At 39.4% G+C, this 23,032-nt stretch overlaps 4 protein-coding genes across 7 annotated transcripts; 1 reads left to right on the top strand and 3 right to left on the bottom strand.

The window, feature by feature from the left end:
• Positions 1-356: 356 nt before the first annotated feature.
• Positions 357-5,523, bottom strand: LOC104961198 (ras-related protein Rab-27B-like). Of its 2 annotated transcripts, XM_010789444.1 has the most exons (6): positions 5,027-5,523; positions 4,103-4,305; positions 3,925-4,010; positions 2,682-2,785; positions 2,380-2,503; positions 357-1,395 (listed from the first exon to the last, which is right to left on the bottom strand). In XM_010789444.1, the coding sequence occupies exons 2-6, from the start codon at positions 4,253-4,255 to the stop codon at positions 1,206-1,208; spliced, it is 657 nt and encodes a 218-aa protein (XP_010787746.1). In that variant the 5' UTR covers positions 4,256-4,305; positions 5,027-5,523; the 3' UTR covers positions 357-1,205. The 2 variants fall into 2 exon arrangements, with proteins under 2 accessions (XP_010787746.1, XP_010787745.1); XM_010789443.1 differs by having other exon boundaries at positions 4,103-5,522.
• On the bottom strand, positions 4,190-12,390 carry poli (polymerase (DNA directed) iota). 3 transcript variants are annotated; one of them, XM_010789442.1, is made up of 11 exons: positions 12,191-12,390; positions 11,923-12,048; positions 11,673-11,837; positions 11,246-11,392; positions 10,689-10,925; positions 10,081-10,259; positions 9,902-9,993; positions 9,691-9,824; positions 7,037-7,260; positions 5,968-6,737; positions 4,190-4,275 (listed from the first exon to the last, which is right to left on the bottom strand). In XM_010789442.1, the coding sequence occupies exons 1-10, from the start codon at positions 12,282-12,284 to the stop codon at positions 5,994-5,996; spliced, it is 2,142 nt and encodes a 713-aa protein (XP_010787744.1). In that variant the 5' UTR covers positions 12,285-12,390; the 3' UTR covers positions 4,190-4,275; positions 5,968-5,993. The 3 variants fall into 3 exon arrangements, with proteins under 3 accessions (XP_010787744.1, XP_010787743.1, XP_010787742.1); XM_010789441.1 differs by lacking the exon at positions 4,190-4,275 and adding an exon at positions 4,427-5,362; XM_010789440.1 differs by lacking the exon at positions 4,190-4,275 and having other exon boundaries at positions 4,427-6,737.
• A 460-nt stretch (positions 12,391-12,850) lies between these two features.
• LOC104961199 (RNA exonuclease 1 homolog) lies at positions 12,851-20,821 on the top strand. The gene is made up of 16 exons (XM_010789445.1): positions 12,851-13,065; positions 13,422-14,881; positions 14,970-15,065; positions 15,408-15,666; positions 16,381-16,721; positions 16,841-16,978; positions 17,054-17,168; positions 17,266-17,334; positions 17,412-17,552; positions 17,700-17,813; positions 17,909-17,982; positions 18,091-18,195; positions 18,397-18,512; positions 18,873-19,011; positions 19,717-19,837; positions 20,096-20,821. Exons 1-16 carry the CDS (start codon positions 12,906-12,908, stop codon positions 20,182-20,184), a joined length of 3,537 nt encoding a protein of 1,178 aa, XP_010787747.1. The 5' UTR covers positions 12,851-12,905; the 3' UTR covers positions 20,185-20,821.
• Positions 20,822-20,843: 22 nt separating this feature from the next.
• LOC104961200 (UDP-glucuronosyltransferase 2A1-like) lies at positions 20,844-23,019 on the bottom strand (the record flags this gene model as incomplete). Its single annotated transcript, XM_010789446.1, is given in 6 exon segments — positions 20,844-21,177; positions 21,496-21,676; positions 21,679-21,705; positions 22,038-22,146; positions 22,926-22,967; positions 22,969-23,019. Coding segments are annotated over 6 exon segments (696 nt in total), but the record flags the coding sequence as incomplete, so codon positions are not given.
• Positions 23,020-23,032: the final 13 nt, after the last annotated feature.

Below are 23,032 nucleotides of genomic sequence, written 5' to 3' on the forward strand. Positions count from 1 at the left end.
GCTGAATTTTATTGATGTCATTTATGTCTACATTAAAGGATATTTTCTGTAGACCCTTCATAAGAAATGTTTACACCAAAGACAAAGTGTTCAAAGAGGAAATGTTTGGCTGGATAAGGATTGATTTGGGATTAAGGAAGCCGAATGACAATTAACAACAAGTATTATTGTTACAGAAATAGAGTTTCCTTTTATGGTGTTGAATTTGATGTTGAATATCATTCTTTGTGGCACAACAATGATTTCAAACTTTTTGTTTCTTGGCTTCAGCCAAAGTAATGTGGTGGAATTTAATTGTGACTCCATGAATGTCCTAGACAGATTTGTTTGAAAAATCCACTGACATGAATGCGGGACATTTTTAAGTTTCTCTCTTTATTTAATTAAAATCAATGTTTAGAATGTGTGTAAACAATAACAATGCTAACAAAGTCTGCGAGGATTGTATTTCCAGTCAGATTAGCAGTTGTGTGTATCTTTGTGTGCATTACATTTAAAACGACAAGACAGTGACATGTACATAAACATAAAATGTCTTTATTCCAAACGCAGCACTATACAGGTTTTCGTTCCAACAACCCTTTAACATTCTTGTACTTGTGTTTGATCTGCATGGCAAATATGTTCCATAATGCATAAAAAAGCTTGGCTGCTTATGTACATGTCGTATACAATTCATAAATCATAAATGACTTAGCTATCTTGGTTGTTCTAACAAAAACAATCATCCATATAAGAAATGTAACCATGTCTTAAATGTTTTTGGATTATACTCCATGATAAATATACGTTATGTGCCTACATATTCTTCCATCAATGCCTCAATGTGTCAAATAAAAACTTTTTCTCTGATATGACCCATTTTAATACAATAATTGACTGTTTTTCACCTGGTGTCTCTAAAACATCCCAGTTTTATAACAATACCTGTACATACTTACTATATACAGTTTCTAGGGATACAGTTTCTAGGGTCTTGGACTCCCCTTTCTCACAGACTGTGAATAAACAACATCACACAGCAATTTTTAAGAGGGGAATTCGCATTGTCACAACAATATTGGGCCCACATTTTTAATTTTTTTGATCTTAAAAGATCCCAGCCTGACCTATCAGGCACCCAAGTTACGCTTTAGAAAACAGCAGCATTTTGAAAATATTGTTATTTGGGGCAAACGTGGGAAGAGTGACTACTGGTGGTAACATCAGCAGGCACACGTCCTCCTCACAGGAGCCTCCTCCACCTCATGGCTGTTGATGGGGCTGCCGTTGGGTTCAGAGCTGGGGCCTCCGGGAATGCTCTGCTCCATCCTCTTCATCACCAGATCCAGCAGCGTGGTCACTGCCTGGTCAACATCATCACCAGTCATTGCACTCGTCTCAAAATAGGGGATGCTGACGAGAACGGAGAGAGAGATTAATGTGCCAGTTTTACCCAGAGAGGATTTTAGTGTGTTGCTGCTGCTGACTGACTTGAGTAATTCAAGTTGAGTAGTTCAAACTAAAAAGTATTCTCAATGTACTTAATGGGGAAAATAAGTAATTGGCCTGAAACAAAGAAAATAGCATCCCAAACTTCTGAAAAGGCCTTTCATTTATACAACTTGATGGATTTCATTTAAAAGCACCTCAACTTGTTAAAATATCTTTCAATGTAGATTTTACATTACTATACATTTTGTATCACTACTTTTTCTTGTTTTTCTAAGTATCCATTTTCTTTGTACGTATGATTATTGATATTTAATAAATAGGGAGGTATCTTCTTAAGCCATTTTTGGCTTTTAACCTCTCCTATACAATGTTCTAAGACGGATTTTTCCTACTATCTACCGTTTTCTATAAACTCATGATCCTCAAACTTGTATCTTATGACCCATTGCTGGGGCCCTGACCCAAACACTGGGAAACTACTGTGCTCAATAAAATTACAAAACCCTAGGAGGAAGATCCATGTTAAAAAGAGCTCACTGCCACCATCCTGTGTTGTACTGGTGAGAGAAGTAACATGAGTGGGCTGCAGTACCCCCATCTGCGAGGCTCCACTTCATAACACACGAGGGGATGGGTAATAACCGGAAAAGAATGACATGGGACCTTTAAATCATCCCTTATGAAGACATAACTCTTTTTTTTTAGGGGAGTAAGTGTGAAGGAAATAATGAGTATAAAGTGGCTCAAAATCTATCTTTTCTTTGAAATAATATATGTTTTTTCTCCAATGGAGTCAGAATCTTATTCTTTTGTGCTTTTAAACATAATCACCAAAGCAAATGTAGACAGAAAGTATTACTATATATTTATACTTTACAGAACCCCACCACAGCCCTTAAAATGTTCTGTAACTAAAACACTATAGTGCTGTTTGCAAAGCCTCACCCGTATCTGTCTGCCAGGTCTCTGGCTTGTCTTCCGTGAACGTCCCTCACATCCCGGAGGTCTGCCTTAGTGCCCACCAACACAATGTCTGGACTATCACAGTACGCGTTGGCCTGTAGCTGACCTGAACCAACACAGAGGAAGTCCTTTTACACCCATGTAATGCAAATCGACACACATGAGCTTCAAACTCTCTTAGTTGACTTTCTCAACTCTCTAAACTCTGTGGCAACAACAGAGAGAACATATATCCAAAATAGTATTTATCTGAAGCAAAGCAGTGATGCTGAGATGACACATACTCATCCAGTTCCTGACGTTTAGGAAACTTTGCTGACTGGTCAAGTCGAACATCAGCAGGAAGCCCATGGCGTCCCTGAAGAAAGCTGTGGTGAGGCTGCGGAACCTGGAAAAAGATCAGTTTCACAGTATGAAGCTACCATGTTGAGATTTGATCCACTGTTAGGTCAAGATAGAAATACCTCACCATCTGCTGGAGGGTTTGTCATGACATTTTTCTACAGACATTCATGAAGGGTGAATCCTACTGATTTTGGTGATACCCTGGCTTCTCTAGCGCCACCAGCAGGTTGACACGTTCAGTTTATTCCGAAATTGAATCCACATCTATCATATTGCAAATTAGATACATCCTACCGACTTTGGCGACCCCACAACTTTTCCTTTGAAGTTTGACAGCCCAATGGGCTTGAGATTTCTAGTTTTTAAGTCAAATGTCTTAACAGCTTTTTTACCTCAGGCTAGTGATTCAGTCTCAGTCTCAATGAATAATAAAGCCAAGCAGTCCTTTCTATAAGACTCTGCTATATCTATAACATATGTTGTTTGTATTCCTAGAAGCGCTGCTGTGTGTGTCTCCCTCTCTCTTTCTGTTAACTCAGGCTTATTGAAACTTGACCATCAGCAGCCCTGGCAAACTCTCTGTCTTCTTGGTGTTGGTGCCTTTTTACAATTAATGAAATATTTTTTTACGATGTTGTTTTATTATGTATTGCCTATCTGTCTGTTCCAGTAAACGTTTTGGGGGGCTTTCTCTTTATTCAAAGCAAGGGTTGAAAAGGAAGAGGCTGTTGTGTCTTTTACAGATGGAGAAACTGTATAACATTTGGCTATTTTATTAAATATGAACAAAATAATTTGAGGGTCAATTAGGCTCTAATCTAAAGGCAGACACATTTTCAGCATGCAAACATGTTCTCGAAACCCAAAATGTAAGTGTCACCATGCAAATGTCCATTATGTCCAATACTTTGTTATCCAATACCAGCTAAACTAATGACATGCCCCTCAGCCTCAACTGCAGTTTGTGTTAAGTTGGATAATGTTTGAATGCTAATATGCTAAACTGAACTATGTTAGTAGTCCAAGGTCCACACTCACAGAGCTGATAGCATAGCATTCGACTGTTTTTGTGATTATAGCATTTTTCAAATAATTCTGAAGGTATAAGGCACTTGCTTTCATTCCATTTAAATGAACACGTCCTAATGTAAAATATATAGTAAACATCCAGGTTAGGTTTACCTCTCTTGTCCCGCCGTGTCCCAAAGCTGAATGTGGACATTGAAGTTCCTCTCAGATGTTCCATCAGCACCTTTCCCAGTGTACATCTGAACCAAAGGGAGAACATCTTTTGACTCAGTTACATATTATTTTATATGAAGAAACATGCTTGTATGCATCACTTATAGGCATCACTCACCACTCTCTTTTCCCTGAAGTCAATGCCCACTGTGGTGGTGAACTTGCGGTTGAACTTCTGGTCGGTGTACCTGTAGAGGAAGGTGGTCTTCCCCACCCCTGAGTCCCCGAGAGCCAGCAGCTTGATCAGATAGTCATAGTCCCAGTCAGCCATTGTGCAGCTGAGTGCCTAACCTGCCACAGAAGTGAACTCACAGTACACTGCTATAATGGTTTGATGGATCATGTAACATAAGAGGGGAGAGAAAGCTGGCATAAGTCAACATTTCCAGGTTGAGTAAATTAGAACAGGAAGGCGAAATACTCCACTTAAACTGCATTTTTCAGTCCCAGGGTTCAGGACATCACACAGGATTAAAACAAGACGTCATACCTCCACACTCATTAGGCTCTGATCAGAGAGGGGTGAGCACATGACCAGGGCTGGCTTCCACATGAGCAGTCAAATGTTTTGCCAGTTTTCTCAGACTTTGCTTGGTAAAAAAACAGGGGCCTATTTAGCAGACAGCACTCCTTTGATTGACTTTAAGGTCCACAGTCAGACTGCTAAACGGTGCGTGACACCACTGAAGTCACCACAATGCTTTGGTTACACTTTCAGCTCAGAAGCAGAGAAAAATAGCATTTATTTCCTTCAGTTTATTCAACATTTCAATTTGCGAAGGAGCATTCAGAGAATATATGGTTAACTCAGATTTCAACGCCACAGTAGTGAAAATGGATACTATGACATTTGGAGTTATTTCCCATGTATTGTATTCTTTGAATCAGATGAGTGAGGAGAGGCTGAGTAATCAACACCATAAACTGCAGAAACAACAGTCCCTGTCTTTATCTGACAGAACCTTATCAAAACGATTTTCCTCAAATACCCATTGAGACAAATAAAGCTACCTTAAAATGACAAAAAAGTAATATACCTTACCAGTCTATCTGTAGGTAGTGCCACTGCCCATTCAGATATCACTCAACTCGTCCTGACAGAATACAATATCCACTATCATGATGCTATGGCACATCCTGAACCTTTCCCCCTTCTTACATGTGATCCAGGGAGGAGTCTCAGACCAGCAGGAACTCAGCGAGGCTGCACTCACAGACCTTGTATTTTCTGGTATTTCTCATGAAAGGGGGAAAAACGGGCTCTTTGAAAACTTGATGTGGACGATATAAGCCTCTGTGGATTTCAGCGGAAATCGTCCAACCAAGGAACGAGGGCCCCCACTTCCAGAGGCTAAACCATCCCTAAGTAATCCTGCTTCTATAAACAATGGGAAAATACAAAAACAAGACTTCATTTGGGTGCCCTTATAATTTTGAAAAGGACCTTTATCCATGTTTGCAGATTGTCACATAAGATTACTTTAGGTAAAATGAGATTGCAAACATTATGTGTAAGGCAGCAACAAATCAAGCCGTTTGTAAACGTTTTGAAATCAATATAAAGTTTTATAAACAATAAATCTCTGCATTTTAACTCTTAAATACAGGAGTGGAAAGAAAAATAGAAACCCCTTAATCATAAACTGTCAGAAATGTTTATCAAATTCAACAGTTAAGCATTATTTATTGACTTCATAAGTCTGTAGTTCTTATATGCCAATAGACAAAATCAATGACACATTAATTAACTGTGTAATGATATGCTGTTGTGGATCTTACTGTGTATTATTTTTGTTATGATTTTTTTACTGAAAGAAATACTGTACGTAATTTTGATATATTATCTTTAATGCGTCTGAAATTATTGTCATGAAACTTGTGTTTAGTTTTAATTTACAGTGGTATTACTTTTGAACAAATGGAAAAGTATTTTTTAATAGAACATGACAAAATAGATCACAAGAGATGATTGTAATAAGTTACCTTATGCAGAAGTAACTAGTCCCTCTCTAACTGGGTTTGAAATACTTGAACAGATTGTTTGCCTGACTGCCTTTGCCTGCAGCCTTTCTGTCTTTGGTCGTCAGGCTTCTTCCTGGTTTTTTGGATGAGGGCGTCTTCAACACCGGCTTCTTTTGCTTCCATTCAGACATCAACTCCCTCTGAACATCCGGCGGAAGCTCTGAAAACACCTTAGGGTCCACATTTCCTGGAAAATCGCAGTCAGAAGACCGGGCAAATGACGCTCTCCCTACTTCCATGACGTTCTCTACTGTGCCCGCAGGCCTCTGGTGATTCACGGTGGTTGGCCTATCAGATGAACCTAATTTGTTCAAAGCCTCTTTTATGTCTTTTTGCGAGTCATTAAACGACTCGTGTGTTGTGCAGGGGGGATCAACAAGAGCGGATGAGTTCACTGAAGTACCTGGGTGAGAGTTTGTGTAAGCAGGGGATAACAGCTCCTTCTGGATTTCCACAGGGAGAAGCCTGAACACTTCAGGGTCAAAATGTGGGGGCAATTGAGGTGTCCCTGGTACATCTAGTTCCTCACTGTGTGACATGCAGGATACCCTCAGAGTGTCTTCTACAGCAACAACAGGGCTCTGTTTTATTGTAGTCCCGTGTAATGCTGCCTCAGAGCTACGAGACCTTTTAGTTGTTACTGTCTTTTTTGAGGTAGGTTGAGTAATCACGCTGTGTGTGCTAAGCGGACGATCCGAGCAGTGACTACCCCCGTTCTGAGAGGAGGAATCCTAATGGAGAATCAAAAAAGAGGAGCCGATTTATTTCAGGAATTTCAAAGTACTGACACACAATTTCTGTAAGAATCATGAACCAGCACAGTGTGAAATTTTAAGAATTTTGAAGATCTTTTTAGTACCACATAAATGCATTTTATTACCTGCATACCGCTTAAAGTATGAATATGTGAAGGAATAAATCCCGAATTCAATGCTTTCTAGAAAAGGTTTTAAGTCCTCCAGATACCATAATGGGAATTATCTTATCAGTATTTACAAGAACGATAATACAGGATTATTCACTGTGCTACCTGGCTTTGTGATGAGCAGATTTGTTGTGTTTTTCCGAGTGACGTGCTTTGTCTGAAGAAGGATGTTATCGAGCCCTTTCCTCTGACGGCAGCCCCCTTGGTCTGCAGGTTGCTGAAGCAAACGTTAAGTAGGGTGAGGTGGAAGGCGGCGCTGCTGTCCACCATCTTGTGGAAGAGCTTCATGGCCAGAGGGAGCAGCAAGACCACAGCATCTTCACTGCTCTCTGTAGAAACATTACAGACAAAATACTTTTATTCAGGTTTTTGAAATAAGTCTGCATGTCTATTGTCATATTTTAATGATGTCATCTCCCTAAAATAACAAAAGAAAATCGTTTTTTGTAGTTATATAAGTGTAACGTAGTCCCTTAATTGTCCAGTGGGAACAAAGCATTTTTTGTGTTTCTCACGACACTATAATGATTGGCTGTCAATAAGAAATGATGAAGACCATCTATTTATATATTTTTTTATTTTGAGAAAGGGGCAGGTAATATTAATTTATTTTCCCTGCTTCTTTGCGGGTTTGGTGTGTTTACAGAGACATGTTAAGTAAATAATTGTTATACGTTGAGTTTGTGCATACCATGAACGGAACAAAAAATAAATAAATGAAATTAAGAATAATGAAATGGTGTTGTTAGCAGGCTGCTAAACTACCCCTGAAATGCAGGTACAGTGGGGCAAAAAAGTATTTAGTCAGCCACCAATTGTGCAAGTTCTTCCACTTAAAAAGATGAGAGAGGCCTGTAATTTTCATCCTAGGTATACCTCAACTTTGAGAGACAAAATGAGAAAAAAAATAAAATCCAGAAAATCAAATTGTCTGATTTTTAAAAGACTTTATTTGCAAATTATGGTGGAAAATAAGTATTTGGTCAATAACAAAAGTTCATCTCAATACTTTGTTATATACCCTTTGTTGGCATTGACAGAGGTCAAACGTTTTCTGTAAGTCTTCACAAGGTTTTCACACACTGTTGCTGGTATTTTGGCCCATTCCTCCATGCAGATCTCATCTAGAGCAGTGATGTTTTGGGGCTGTCGCTGGGCAACACGGACTTTCAACTCCCTCCAAAGATTTTCTATGGGGTTGAGATCTGGAGACTGGCTAGGCCACTCCAGGACCTTGAAATGCTTCTTACGAAGCCACTCCTTCGTTGCCCGGGCGGTGTGTTTGGGATCATTGTCATGCTGAAAGACCCAGCCACGTTTCATCTTCAATGGCCTTGCTGATGGAAGGAGGTTGTCACTCAAAATCTCACGATACATGGCCCCATTCATTCTTTCCTTTACACGGATCAGTCGTCCTGGTCCCTTTGCAGAAAAACAGCCCCAAAGCATGATGTTTCCACCCCCATGTTTCACAGTAGGTATGGTGTTCTTTGGATGCAACTCAGCATTCTTTCTCCTCCAAACACGTCTAGTTGAGTTTTTACCAAAAAGCTCTATTTTGGTTTCATCTGACCATATGACATTCTCCCAATCCTCTTCTGGATCATCTAAATGCTCTCTTGGTTTCATCTGACCATATGACATTCTCCCAATCCGCTTCTGGATCATCTAAATGCTCTCTAGCAAACTTCAGACGGGCCTGGACATGTACTGGCTTAGCAGGGGGACACGTCTGGCACTGCAGGATTTGACGTCCTGGCGGCGTAGTGTGTTACTGATGGGTAGCCTTTGTTACTTTGGTCCCAGCTCTCTGCAGGTCATTGACTACGGTCCCCCCGTGTGGTTCTTGGATTTTTGCTCACCGTTCTTGTGATCATTTTGACCCCACGGGGTGAGATCTTTTGTGGAGCCCCAGATCGAGGGAGATTATCAGTGGTCTTGTATGTCTTCCATTTTCTAATAATTGCTCCCACAGTTGATTTCTTCACACCAAGCTGCTTACCTATTGCAGATTCAGTCTTCCCAGCCTGGTGCAGGTCTACAATTTTGTTTCTGGTGTCCTTTGACAGCTCTTTGGTCTTGGCCATAGTGGAGTTTGGAGTGGGACTGTTTGAGGTTGTGGACAGGTGTCTTTTATACTGATAACGAGTTCAAACAGGTGCCATTAATACAGTTAACAAGTGGAGGACAGAGGAGGCTCTTAAAGAAGAAGTTACAGGTCTGTGAGAGCCAGAAATCTTGTTTGTTTGTAGGTGACCAAATACTTATTTTCCACCATAATTTGCAAATAAATTCTTAAAAAATCAGACAATGTGATTTTCTGGATTTTTTTTTCTCATTTTGTCTCTCATAGTTGAGGTATACCTAGGATGAAAATTACAGGCCTCTCATCTTTTTAAGTGGGAGAACTTGCACAATTGGTGGCTGACTAAATACTTTTTTGCCCCACTGTATGTGTGTTTCTCTTGAGGGAGAACAGTGTTTTGACTGCACTTCAAATCTGTTTTGTAAAGGCTCTACCCCAAGCAATTGATAGGAATGTGCAAAAATAACAGCTTTAAACAGAATGAATACAAATACAAAAAATGTTGATCAAATATTGATTTTGATTTTGAATGTCAATGTGATGAATGTGACTTTAAACTATTCCATACTGCTTTATATGCTTTCAGGTATTTTTAAAGTGAGGGGAGGCCCTAATAAAGTTTCTCCATGTGCCATCCTGAGCTCTTGCAGTCCTTCATGGGGCTGGAGCTTACCTGAGGGGATCTTCTGTCCAACGTGGTTTGGGATCGGACACTGCCGACTCTCCCGGTTGAACCACTTATTAGTGGCAGAGTATTTACGGATGGTCAGCCTGAAGGTTTGAGGCTGCCTGCCATCATTCCGCATCCTAGTTTTGAAAAAGATGATAAAAGTTTAGATTCCATGGCCTTGAGCAAATAATCAAAAAAAAAACAAGTATCTCACCTCTCCACCAGATTGCTCAGGAGTTCTTGAGTCTTTTCCAAAACTTCTTTAGTTGATGATATCTTCTTGAAAGAGTCCTCATCACTAAGAGACTGAAACAGGAAAAGGATAATCATTAAGGTAAACTAAGGTGAAACATTTATGTATATTTTTTTCTTTTTTGGGATTTCCAGACCTACCTGAGGGGCCCCAGTAGGGGTGACTGGTGACTCATCTATTCCTAGGGCCAGATTCTTTAAGCGCTGAGCGCTGGGAGCTCCAAACTCTCTCGCCAAATCATTCAATGGGAAGAGCTGAAGGTCTTTCACGCTGGCCAATCCCAGGGCTTGAAGTCTCTTAGAAGTTTGATAACCCACCCCTAAAAAATATGTATAGTTTTAGTCCAAATGCAACCAATTAAAATCCTCTAAAATAAATTCACGCATACATCTTGGGCCTTTCAGAAATGTAATCTTAAACAATAGCATCTCTAACGGTTCTATTCTACATTTTCATCTCTTAAATGATCTACAAGAATTGCAAAAATCTTAGTCATCTTTTTTTTATCCATCAAATTATATTCACTATATGGAAACTTTTAATAGCTTTTATTATTGTATTATTGGCTTGCTTTTCTTTCTATTGGTATATTTCTATGTGTTGTTTTTCTCTATTTGATTTGTTTTAGTTTACTTGATGTCAGTGAAAATGATGGTTGCCCCTGAATAATATCTTAAATATATATAAAGGTTAAATATAGATGTATTGATGAGTAATTCGTTTTTACACTTAAGTGGAAAATCTATACCTGGTACTTTACGGAGACTGCTCAGGGAGCCCATAATGTCATCAATGTTCTCTGTCAGCAGCGTGGTCTGCTGATTGGGTTTGAAGGTGCCACCCACCAGTTTGGCCAGTAGTTTGTTGGTGGCGATGCCAGCGCAGCCAGTGAGTCCCAGTTTGCCTTTGATGTCTTCTCTAATCTCTGCTGCAATGTGTGAACCTAAAGCCAACCTTGGGTGATCCTGGGCTTCAAGTTCTGCACCTGTGCAGGAAAAGAAACACAGAATTACATCTGCGGGTGTAAAAACCTACAATTCTTTATGAGAATACAAAAGTAAACATTTCATGAGGTGAAGAAACTGAGAGTGCAATGCAAATATTTTAATGTATTTGTTGGCTTTTTCACCACTCATTTCCTGGTTTCAAAGAGCCAGATGTAAAAGATGTAATGAGGTGGAAAATCTTGAGTCAATACTGGACTTGGGATTCTTGGGGTAAGCACAGATTGTTGTATTTGTTCAGTAAATACAAACACATTTTGAACAAGACATTTACACACTAGAGAAACAAAAGATTACTTACTAGTATGGTTGTAGACATGTCCTTTAAATGAAAAGTTGTTAGACTCTGGTGTCTCTGCTAGCCTTCTTTCTACCATCTTTGTAATGTCTACAAAGTTTTCATCAAATCCAAGCCTCTCTACCAGTGGACAGTAGGACATGAGTAGCTCTGAACGAAGACAAGAGAAAAACAAGGTAAATATGAACAGAAAATAAAAATGATGCGAGCTAAAATATAAAATAGCATAGAACTATCATCAGATAATAGAGTGAGCTTGTTAAAATGCCCATTTGAACCACAAAAGAATGTATCCAACTCGTTTTAATCTCACTCAACTATTATTTTATACCACTTAACAGCCATAGACCAACATGAGAAATTAATATGGGGCAAGAGTAGGCTATAATCCAACACAGAACACAGTTTATTTGGAGGAAATCGTGCCTACCTGTCAGTTTATAGGACATTTCTCTGTAGTGTGTCAGGTCTTCTCCTTTAACCAACACTAGCTGAGGACATTTCTCCTTTGCGTCATTCACAGCCATCAGCTTGGAGACCCCCAGATCTCTTGCTACATAGTTACAGGTGACTATGATGTATTTCTGCTGAATACCTGATGATTTAAGATACGTTATTGAAGCACAATGCGAGAGTGTATTCTTCCACCACAGAGGATCTTTTGTAGTGAATCTGTTTACCTAAAGGGACCTCTCTCAGTGCAGGGTTTCTGATCATTTCCACCTGAGCATAGAAGCAGTCCAAGTCAAAATGCAAAATGACTCTGTGTGCAGGCGTTGGTCCTGATGTCCTATTGAGGCTTGGATCTGAAACAAGACACTAGTCATACACAATTCACCATTTAACACACATAGATAGGTGTGAAACAGAGACATTTTTTTGTATGCATGTTAAAAAGCTAAATGAAAGCGGAAATAAACTGCAGTTAGCCAAAGATTCTCCCTTTACCAGAAGCAGCAGTGGGAATGAGTGAGATTGAATCCACGAAACTGTATTTCCACTCGGTGTCATCCTCTTCCTTTTCATCCTCGCTGTTAGTCATTTTATACAACTCAAATGGTGTGCGTCTTGTGGATTAAATAGGTGGTTTGTGGTTGGTTGCGACCTATGGTTGCGACCAGCGCCATATAGAACCTAGAACCTGGAAAGTGCACCAAAACAATGAAAATCCTTTTTCATGTTAGTCCCAGATCAGTTCTGTTCAGTAGCGCCATTGGCGGGTTTGCGGCGAAACAAGGAACTACAAAACAGCCTTGAAATGTATTATATGTATTCGAGTAGGCCTCCTCAATTAATTGTACTCTAATACAAATAATATTAACAGGAATAATAATACAACTGTACCCTAACAGTGCAGTATAGAGCACACGTGACCCTGTATGAGGATTATACATAAAATACAGCCGGTCCGGCCAAATATTTATGACATTTTACTCCACAAAAGTATACATATTCAGGGAAAGAACCTTTATATACAGTCTATGGACAGAACACCTTTTATTTCGCATCTGGAAATATATATTTTAGGGGATTTTCGCGCCCTGACCGCTGCCTATATAATAGAGGCTGGTGTCACCCAGCTTCAGTAGGAGCCTGCACCTGTTGACGGCTCATTAGTCACAGACTGTTTGTTGCGTATCGAGAAGAAGTGTTGTGTTTGCTGATGTTTCCCTCGTCTGGTCTTTTTGCTGATATAAACTGTCCATTCTCAAAACGTGGGCTTTGTGAGCGACCTCACTGTTTGTACAAACATGCCACGGAACTGCGGGATAAATTTGGTGCCAAGTCTGCCAACTATAAATCATCGATAGTTGATTTTGCAGGTCAGTGGTTTAAGCTAATGTTATCCTAGCAACATGTGCAGGTGTGCATTAGCCCGTTGTCTTTGCCTGTTGCGTTTTTACAATTGCAAAGTAATTGAACTGTAAAGTGGGTTGAATAATGATGTGCTTTTAAAGGTTTAAACTAGTAACTTTTAAAGATGACTCAACTTAATTGTGTAATGTTAATTACGTTCCTAAAATAAGGGTTAGAAATGTACTTGAACACTTTAAGAGCAGTGGCCACTCTTGTTCCCTGTATTTTTATTTGTAAATGTTATCGATTTTCGCACATTTATCTTTAACTCTGAAGTTGACATGTTGGTGCTAAGTCCTATTTCATTTCCCTTTTTGTACAGGAGTTCAAAATGGCTATGCAGTGAATGATGAGACCAAAGATGACTGCCTCCAAGAGCTGGAGAGGATCAACAAGGAGATTGAAACTGTAAGGCATGAGGTAGAGCAGGAGCAAAAGCGACTGTCACGCTACCAGACCGTACAGGCAGACAGCAAAAACACTGCTACTCTTTCCACGCCTGAGACTGGAGGTAAACTTAAAGGTAAAGGTACCTGTGGGCGGTCTTCATACACAACCTTTACAAAAACGTACTCCCGAGAACGGAAGTACGTAGTTGACAATTCAAAACCAAGGACTGATTTGGAGTATGACCCTCTGTCCAACTTTTCTGCTGGCATACGGTCCTACAGCTCAGCAGGTAAAGAGCAACAAGGAAAAAGTGGACAAGGTTTGAAAAGGGCAAGAAGTGCTGTTCCTTGTGACCAAAATAAACCAGTTTTATGTCAGCCAGAGCCTTCCTGCTCACCTTCTCCAGAGCCCCTTGATGACTGTAATGAAGACAGCGTCCTGATTATCGATATTCCTCCCTCGCCTGACAAAAAAAGAGTGAGAGCTCAACAATCTGGTGATTCTGTTGCTGGCAAATACCTCAAGGAAGAAGCAGACAAATTGGAGGTTAAAAAAACACATATTTTACTTCTAAACACTGAGGCGTGCAAAGTAACATCTCAACCCGCATCAAAGATAAAAGGAAATAGACTTTCTAGTAACTGCGTAGCTGAAAACACGAAAAGTCGTATTAATGTTTATGAGAACAAAGAATGTGAAAATATACCAGTTGATGGGAGTGTGGTTCAGTTAACTGGCTTTTCAGAAGACCTGCGATGTGAAACTCAGGAAATGACTCACTTTCAGGCTGCAGAAGAAGTATTTGAGAAAATTACTGGACCTGCAAGTCCTGCCAACTTATACCAGCAAGTTAACGACTGGAACAATCTGGTGTTTGAAAAGGAAGAAAACCCATTTCAGTTTGAATTTCCTCAGTGTGAGCTCCCCAATTTTGCTGATAAAATGATTCTACTGCAGTCGCATAATTTTCCACCAAATAATTCATTTTTTTATAACGCTCCAGATGCTAATTCAGGCTCTCTGTGTACGCAAGAAACCAAGCAAGCCCAGGCAGCAGCAGCAGAGCAGCCTGTTCAGAACAGGCTTAGTTATCAGCCAGGACAGATGCAGGGTCAAGCTGCTGCATCTGAAAACTACCTGGAGCCAGCAGAGCCCACTTCAGACCATGGCAACGGTCAAGCTTGGTATGAGTCATCAGCATCAAATATGATCACTGGAGCTGAATCGGCATCCCCATCCAATGAGGGGGCAATACTCATTAGTTCTGGCTCTGACGATGAACGGAACTATTCGGATATGGAGCTGTCGGACAGTGACCCAATGGAGGAATGTTACAGGATCTTCATGGAGGCCAACGAGAATAATGGAAATGAGGAGCAGCCCGATGTATCTGTATGTATGCTGTGATCACTCCAGAACCAAGAAGAAGAAATGTCTCCCACAGTATAAAACTATTTTTCCGTCACCCTGTCATTTTTAGGTTGGAGCTATGGAAGAAGAGAAGACGAAGTTAGATGTCAAACAACAAGCATTGCCAGGAAAGAAGAGGCTGGCTCATGAAGCCAAACGTATAGAGGTACTTGCGCTTGCCATGGCTGATGTTGGGGGAGGCACTCCTGAACTGGAGGGGAACACTAACAAAAGCTAAAAAGATGAACTTTAACAAAATGGTATAAGATTCAGCAAACATTTTATATTATAATATATTATTTTTGTCGTAGGCTCATTTCTATCTCAAACAAGTATTCTGGAAATTATAAACGTTTACCATATGAAAATTAAGATATCATTTATGTAAATTCCATATTACTGATCAAACAAATAAAGATATCCGCACAATATTTTTGAATGGCCATTACCCCTTTTGACATAACAAACATATATGTGTAGCATAATTTTTTGATTCACCTTTGTTCAGCAGCCAGCGAGTAAGAGCAGACCTCAACCCCAGGTGCTGGTTCCCCTGCGTGGGCCTGCGGTGTCAGGATTTGCCTCACAGCCCTCCATCACCCCTGAGATCCAGCAGGTACAGCAGAGAGCCTCCATGCTGACGGCTTCAGTTAAAGGTGTTCAGTCTCTGGTTCACTCCAACTCTCAGAGGAGGCTAGAGACCCAGGTTGCACCTTTGCATTCAATTCAAACACCTGAAAGCCTGCAGCCTGTTCCTGTGCAAAATAGTAAGTATCATCAGCTGTGGAGGACGGGTTTGATTACGTTTTTTTCTTTTTAATGTTGAAAGATTACCATTTAAATGTCAACATCAGATGGTTTCCATATAAAAAAAGTTAAATAAAATGTAGGGAAAACTATTCACTTAATTTCTAAAGTTGAAGCCTTTTAAATGTTATTACTCCTGTGCTTTTATTGTCAGTGGGCATGTTAGAATATATATGCTTTTCCAGCCACCTGTTTTTCCAGGTTTCTTCATTGTTTCTCACTGTTAGAAGTCCCATTAGTCCACTTTAAAGGATGTCTTGTTGTGCCCTTCGGCAATCGTTTTCAGACTAGAGAATTGGCGCCACCTACTGCTTATCTTAATGATGCAATTCCTAATGATCACATAATTTTAGCTGATGGAAACAAGCATTCATTCACATTTGCTTTAACTGATTTCGCCGACATTGGGTTTAGATGAGATGGAACTACATTTATCCCAGTAGGGAAATTCAGGCGTTTATATCAGCAACAGTGACTGATTTAAATGAAAGCCTTGCAATAGACATTTTACCAGTATAAAATCTTGAGAAATGCTATTTCACTACTGTATGAAGATCAAGCAGTATTTAATTTCTGGGTTTCTTTGTGCAAAATCTTGAGTAAAATAGTTATCCTGTTAAAGCAGCTTTGCCCAGTGCATAACATCTGCATGTGTTTTTGTGTCATTAAAACAGCTTACATGAACTACATATCTTTGGGAACGGCTGTGATCGGAGTGGGCAACAACTTGCACTTGATCCTCCCAGAAGGCACCTTTCCTCTGCCTGTCACTTCCAGTTCCAGCCAAGTTACTTCAGTGCTAACCCCAATCAGTCATTTGCCTACAAGCTATGGCGCTGTAAGACCAATGTACCATCTACCTGCAGTAACCCCCATGCAAAGATACCGCACAACAGCACCTGTGCTCATCCCTGCGCCGGCACGTAAACCTTCACTGACCTCTGCCTTTGCAGCAACACTTTCAAGTCCAGCCGCTTCCACTACCTCTCAAACTGCTGTCCATGCTGGCCTTAAGGTGATGTATGCAAAGCAGCATTTGTTGGGTCTGAACTGAAGAATTGAAATAAACTTGTCTTATGTCAGTTGGCCATGTTTTATCTTTTAAATATACTATAATGAATTTATCCTTTTAAGCTGGTGCCTACTAAACGTAAGATGAAGCAGCAGTGCGAGACGGTCAAAGTTCCCCATGACACCCGACAACGTTATGTCAACTTGTTCACAGAGGAGTTCCTCAAGACAACAGCCAATGTTAATGATGCCTTTGAAAAGGTGAGCTTGTGCCTCCATATGTCAAATTCACTTAAGCAGTTTACATTTAATTTCTATCCCTTTTGTGGGTTATAGGCACTTGCTGAAGAGAAGGCTGTGTATAATCGCAGTATGAACAAACTCAAATATATGAGTGTTGCTGTAAATGCACTGAAGAAGCTGAAGAACCAAGTTGCCGTTGCTGATAAAGGTGAGCATTCCTGCGAACCCATTTATAACCGTGAAACTGTCATAAAATGTCAAAGCTATATTTTAGTTATATTTAAACCCTTTTTTTTCTGGTGCAGATGAAAATGAAGTTAACAGCCAAAAATCCAAAGGCAACATTCCCCTTAATCTGAAGTTTAAAGGAAATGGTAAGAATGTTTTTTATTATTTAATTGCATTTTTCAAATATTTCGACAGCTTCTCAGAGAATTTATTTTTCATGCAGATGATACGGCATTGTATGAGAGTTTGAAGGAATATGTTTTGTCTGAGGAAACGCTGGTTGAGAGCAACTTTCCTGTCCAGCACCCAGAGAAACATGGCTGTGCTGTTCTTTTTGCTGACAACAAGAAAGGCCACGCAGACCGTAAGTGAAATCAAAGCACAACTTGAAGCTATTCTCATATTGTATCACTAGAGGGCACAAGATACCTGTGCGGTATTTGCCATGAGGGGTTATTTGCTCTGCACACTTTACTCTACTGATGTGCTTTTTCGGTTGTGTTTGTTAAAGCCCTCAAGAGGATCTGCTGCCGATGTGGTGCTACATACTCTGTGAGCCAAACGGGCAAGCACATTCGCAAGGAGGAGTGCAACTACCACTATGGGAAAGGAGTTACAAAGAAAGGTGAGTTTACTGTAGTTTAATGCCCTGAAAAACATTGTAAATGTTACTTTACAGGTTACACCAACAGATGATTGTACACACTTTGATGTCACTAGTGCCAGGTGGAGTTGAGACGCGCTACAGCTGTTGTGAGGGAGTCATGGGAGCACCTGGATGTCAGGTGTTTAAGGTAAGAAAAAGTGGATTGGGAGAGTATTCCATAACTTGATGCCCCCTAAAACATCCCATAATGAATTGGCACGTAATTGTCAGACATGTTTTTTTTTGTCTTCAACAGCTGCATGTCCATGACTTCATCAGCATGGATGGGTTTGTGTCGACCGTCCCCAGATGTCCCTCAGATACGAGCTGTCCTGGGGTCTACTCCTTGGATTGTGAAATGGTAATCGGCTTTTTTTTTTAAATCTCCATTTGATTACCAAAGACATTTGTGGACTTTTTACAATAGCAATATGACCACAGAAATTCTTACAAAAAATGTAAATGAACATGTTTCTTGTTTTGCTGTTTGAATGTATAGCTGGCGTTGAGTCAGTATTGGGGGGGAAAAAACAATGTATGTTGTGTTCATTTTTCTCCTCAGTGTTATACCATTCATGGCCTGGAGCTGTCCAGAGTGACTGTAGTCAACTGTAATCTGCAAGTTGTCTATGATGCCTTCGTCAGACCTGATTATGAAGTCATTGACTATAACACCAGGTAATGTTAAAAGATACTTGGCTTTTGTTTTCTTACCTTTTTTTTCTATAGGCTCAAACACATTCTGGTTAACCAATTTAAAATCTGTTGTAAAACTAATATGGAAACTGGCAAGAACCAATCCAACTGGTTCTTAAATAAGCAAATATATATATACATATGCAGTTAAAGCAAATGGTCTTACCATGGAGACTGGACATTATACATTTTAAAAAGATGCAAGGTCTAATCATCATTGAACGATGAGGTTCAACTACTGTTCAATGTATTGTAATTGGAAAAGAATAGTACAACTGTATTGTGTTTTATATTTAATTGGCAACCTCAAATAGAAGCCTGTGTGACACTTTACTTGTAAAGGTTTTCAGGCATCAGTGAAGAAGATCTTAAAGGGAACCACACCTCCCTCAGAGAGGTGCAGGAGACCTTATTGAGCTTCATCAGCACAGACACCATTCTTATTGGACACGGCCTGGAAACAGACCACTATGCCTTGAAGGTGACTTCTATAACTTTGTTCCAACATTATTGGTCTTCTTTGGCACGTAATCTTCCATAACATGTCGTATTTGTAATCCTGACTAACCAGTGAAGTCCATGATTTTTGAAACAAAGCTGAAACTAAGCAAAGCCAGTAATATTCATTAAGATCACATGCTATTTTCCAAGCAATTTCCCTTCAAAGAGCCCTTTTTAATGTCACTTCATAGTATCCCTTTGATTATTTCATGCTGTGATATATTCATTTCACTGCCATGCCACATTTTCAAAGCATGATGTTCAAAGGCCAATAGTGCATTTTGAATGGCAAATTAGTGTTTGGATTATTGCTAACCTGAATGTAGAGGTTTTTTTTAAAATTTTTTATAAAGAGTTACCTTTATGAGAAATATTCAAACTCTGAATATACTGTTACCTCTTAAGGGAAAGTCTCATTAATCATGTCTTACCAGCTGCACCAGACAAACCAGAGGAAGTGTGGCCAAAAGTTGGAACAGGTTTATACTGTATATTCAATAACTTATAGTTAGGATTCAACATTATATTACTCTTAGGTCAAAGGTCTGAAAGTCAGTTAATTTTTCATCAGGTATACTACTTGTTTCAACTATTATACAACTGGTTTGACTTTGAATCACCATCAGTGGAACAAAGAGTCTAGACCCAGTAATAAAAGCCTCAGATATTTTCCTTTTTGCTGTAGTTGCTCCATGGGATGGTGGTAGACACATCAGTGGTCTTCCCACATCGTCTGGGCCCCCCTCACAAGCTGACCCTCAACAAACTCACCGCTGATTACCTCAGGAGAATCATCCAAGAGAGTGGTGGGTCATCATGGATAACCACAGCCACCACACAAATCACTGTTTTGTCTACTCAATTAAAATTTGACCTCTTTTTTTAAATATGGGAAAAAAACGTAATATAAATAAAGATCGGCAAATGATGATGGGGAATAGAACATTTGACCGTAAAGAATATCAAAATGTGTAATTGCAAAAGTTTCATGTTTTTAAATGGCTAATGCGTGTGTTGGTAATATGTACGTTTATTAAAATACGTTGTGTTCATGTTTCTCCCAGTTTGTGGCCATGACACTGCAGATGATGCTGCTGCCTGCATGGAGCTTATGTTATGGAGGGTCAAAGAAGATGGAAAATTCAAAAAATGATGGAAATAAACCATGATAATTGCCACACTTTTCATACATGAATAATAAAACGCTTGCTGTCATGCAAGTATGTCACATCTATTTTGTTCTAAAAACATTGGAGGGCTGTTTCTGTTATTTGTTTACATCACTTGATTTATGTTAGTTACAGTATTTTCTGTATGTTACATTTTGCTTTGCAGCCCATGTATCCATGCCTGTATACATAATTGTGAAATCCTGTAGGATGGGGTGTCATCAATATTTTCCAAGTAAAGGCACATAATGAAATCAATTTGTGTGATATTTTTTTTTTAAAGAAGCTCTCAATCGCCAATGGGCATTCACCATTTAATATCTAATTGGCCTCAGGTGTGCTATTACAAATAAGAGCACACCTGCATGTAATTAAAGTAATTACTAGTAATTTAAATACATGGTATTTGTCTATGTGAAGGCTAAGATTGTATTGATTTGTTACAGACTATGCTGACTTGAATTCATTGAAATGTATAGATCAACACATGGCACATAGGAGTTTCATTACTATGCTTAAAACTGATTTGAATTGTTTTACTCTTTTCAATATATTGCTTTAATTTCTGATGTCTTAATTATTCTTCTTAAGCCACAAATAAATCCATTGTGGAACATAAAAAGATACTAGTGAACCCATGTTTATGCCATGACCATTTCCTTTTTTACGAGCTACATTTCAATTCAGTCGGTTACTCAGCCTTCCTCTTTGTCTTTCCCTTTCTGCCATAGCACCTCCGGAAGCAGTAACTGCAGGTGTTGATGAAGAGGAGAATGAGGAACAGAACAATGGCGAGGAGCAAGGCCAAGACATCCAGGCTGTGATACTGGTACCAGGTGAGTTCATGGGCCTGGACCCTCAGGTGCTTTGCTCCTTTGTTTCTCATGGTGAACTCGATCCAGAACACCGCCTCATCCCGAGGACTCATTGGTCTGTCGTGGAAGATACTGGACAGCCTCATGGCATTCTCCTTGTACCTGTGAGTGTGGACATAAATAGGTTAAATCGTCATTCTTAATTTCTATGGCATACATGTTTATAAGGATAAAAGGGATAATGATTTTAGTTATATGTATTTTAAGTCAGGAGTCTAATTTGCCCTCAGTCTGGCCGCTCCCTTGGTAACATTATCCCTTGAAAAACCCTAGCAGGAGCTATTGCTTACACTGCTCCCATGGTCACAGGGACACAGAAAACCGTCCACCAGGTTAAGAGGCCAATTCTTTGTGGGAACATTGTAATAGCTCTAATAACTCACTGAAATAGACCAAGTGCAGATAAGAAAAGTAACTTACGATTTATCATTGATTACAGTATTGAATGCATCTCTAAGTTCTTCAGTCTTCATGAAGTTTAAGTCCGCGATTATGGCAGCTCCTTTAGCTTTCATATGGACCATGTTGTCTGGCTGGTCAGTGAACTGAGGGAGGCCCACCATGGGAACACCCTGGTAGATGGCCTCATAAATCCCATTTGGGTGATGAAAGCTCTGGTCTTGGGGTGACCTGATAGGGTACCAACAAAATCATGAATAATTATGTACTTCTTCAGACAAGAATTGGTGTTTATGCACATCTTTTTACTCCTCTATGTTGACTAATTCACACATATGAACATTGGGCTTGTAAGTAGAAGCTGGCTCTATAAAACCCATAGATTTTTATATAACTGCAGAAAACAATACTGGAACAAAAGTGCCAAACATGTTAAACTCATGGTGGCGTTAGAGAAAAAGTCAGGGGGATAACAAAAATGATTAGAATAAGCTGCCAGATGGATTTGAAATCGAGCTTGTGATAATGTGCTATCCCTGGTCTCTAAATTGATGAGGAAAGACCTGAAACAAAGTTGTACTTAACCAGCAGGTCATTCTGAGGGATCCAGTTGTATATTCTGGTGTTGGCGCCCAGAGTTGCTGGTTTTTCTCCATTGTATCTCCACAGCACCTAAAAACCATAGTAAAACACTTAAACCCAGTGCTGATTCAATGTCCTAATATATGGCATATTAATGAATACTAAAATAATAACTTTTCATATGTGTATGTATATATATATATATTTTTTTTTTTATTCAAACCTCAGTAGTATTTTATTTGGAATATAGGTAATCCTGGGTGATTAACTTGGTTTTTAAGATACTCACTCCAATCAGATTTTGTACAATCATTTATTTTTAAAAATATATTGCCTTGGTTATTTTTATGTTGATAACCTGTATTTGTAGAGTTTTGATGCAGATTAGTACAGTGTATCTGGTCAAGAGAAATAGAGAGACACTTTAGATTAAGCAGTGCTCATTTATTGACATTAATGCCACTAATTATGTCTCGATACGTTTGGAAATTGCAGTTTAACATTTAAAATCAACACATTTCCATAAGACTAACACTGTATTTTGCATCAATTAAGTCTTGTTGCACTTAAATGTTTTCCTTGTCTTGCATAACTCCCCATACTCAGCACTTTTTAAACATTTCAACCTTTTGCAATGTATTTTTTATAGGATCATCACCTATTAATCCAGTTTCCAATAGCGACTTAACATTTTTCGTTGGAGGTTAAGATCAGTTAAAAACTATTAAATCCACCAAATAAAACCTTTAAAACTTTGTTGAGCATATTGCAAGAATAACTTTTACAATAAACATTGTTGTGACAAAAGTTCAACATTGGGCTTGCGGTCATTCTAATCAGCTCCAGTACAGTAGAGATTGTCCCCTGACCTTTTGTGGGATCTGAGCGAGTGCTGAGGCGACCATGTTTCCCCTTCTCTGTATTAATGTTCTTGATGAATGATCCCAAAGTGAAGACCACAATGCAAGCATCTCCA

Source organism: Notothenia coriiceps, unplaced genomic scaffold, assembly GCF_000735185.1.
Source record: "Notothenia coriiceps isolate Sejong01 unplaced genomic scaffold, NC01 NC01_scaffold00032827, whole genome shotgun sequence".
NCBI lineage: Eukaryota > Metazoa > Chordata > Actinopteri > Perciformes > Nototheniidae > Notothenia > Notothenia coriiceps.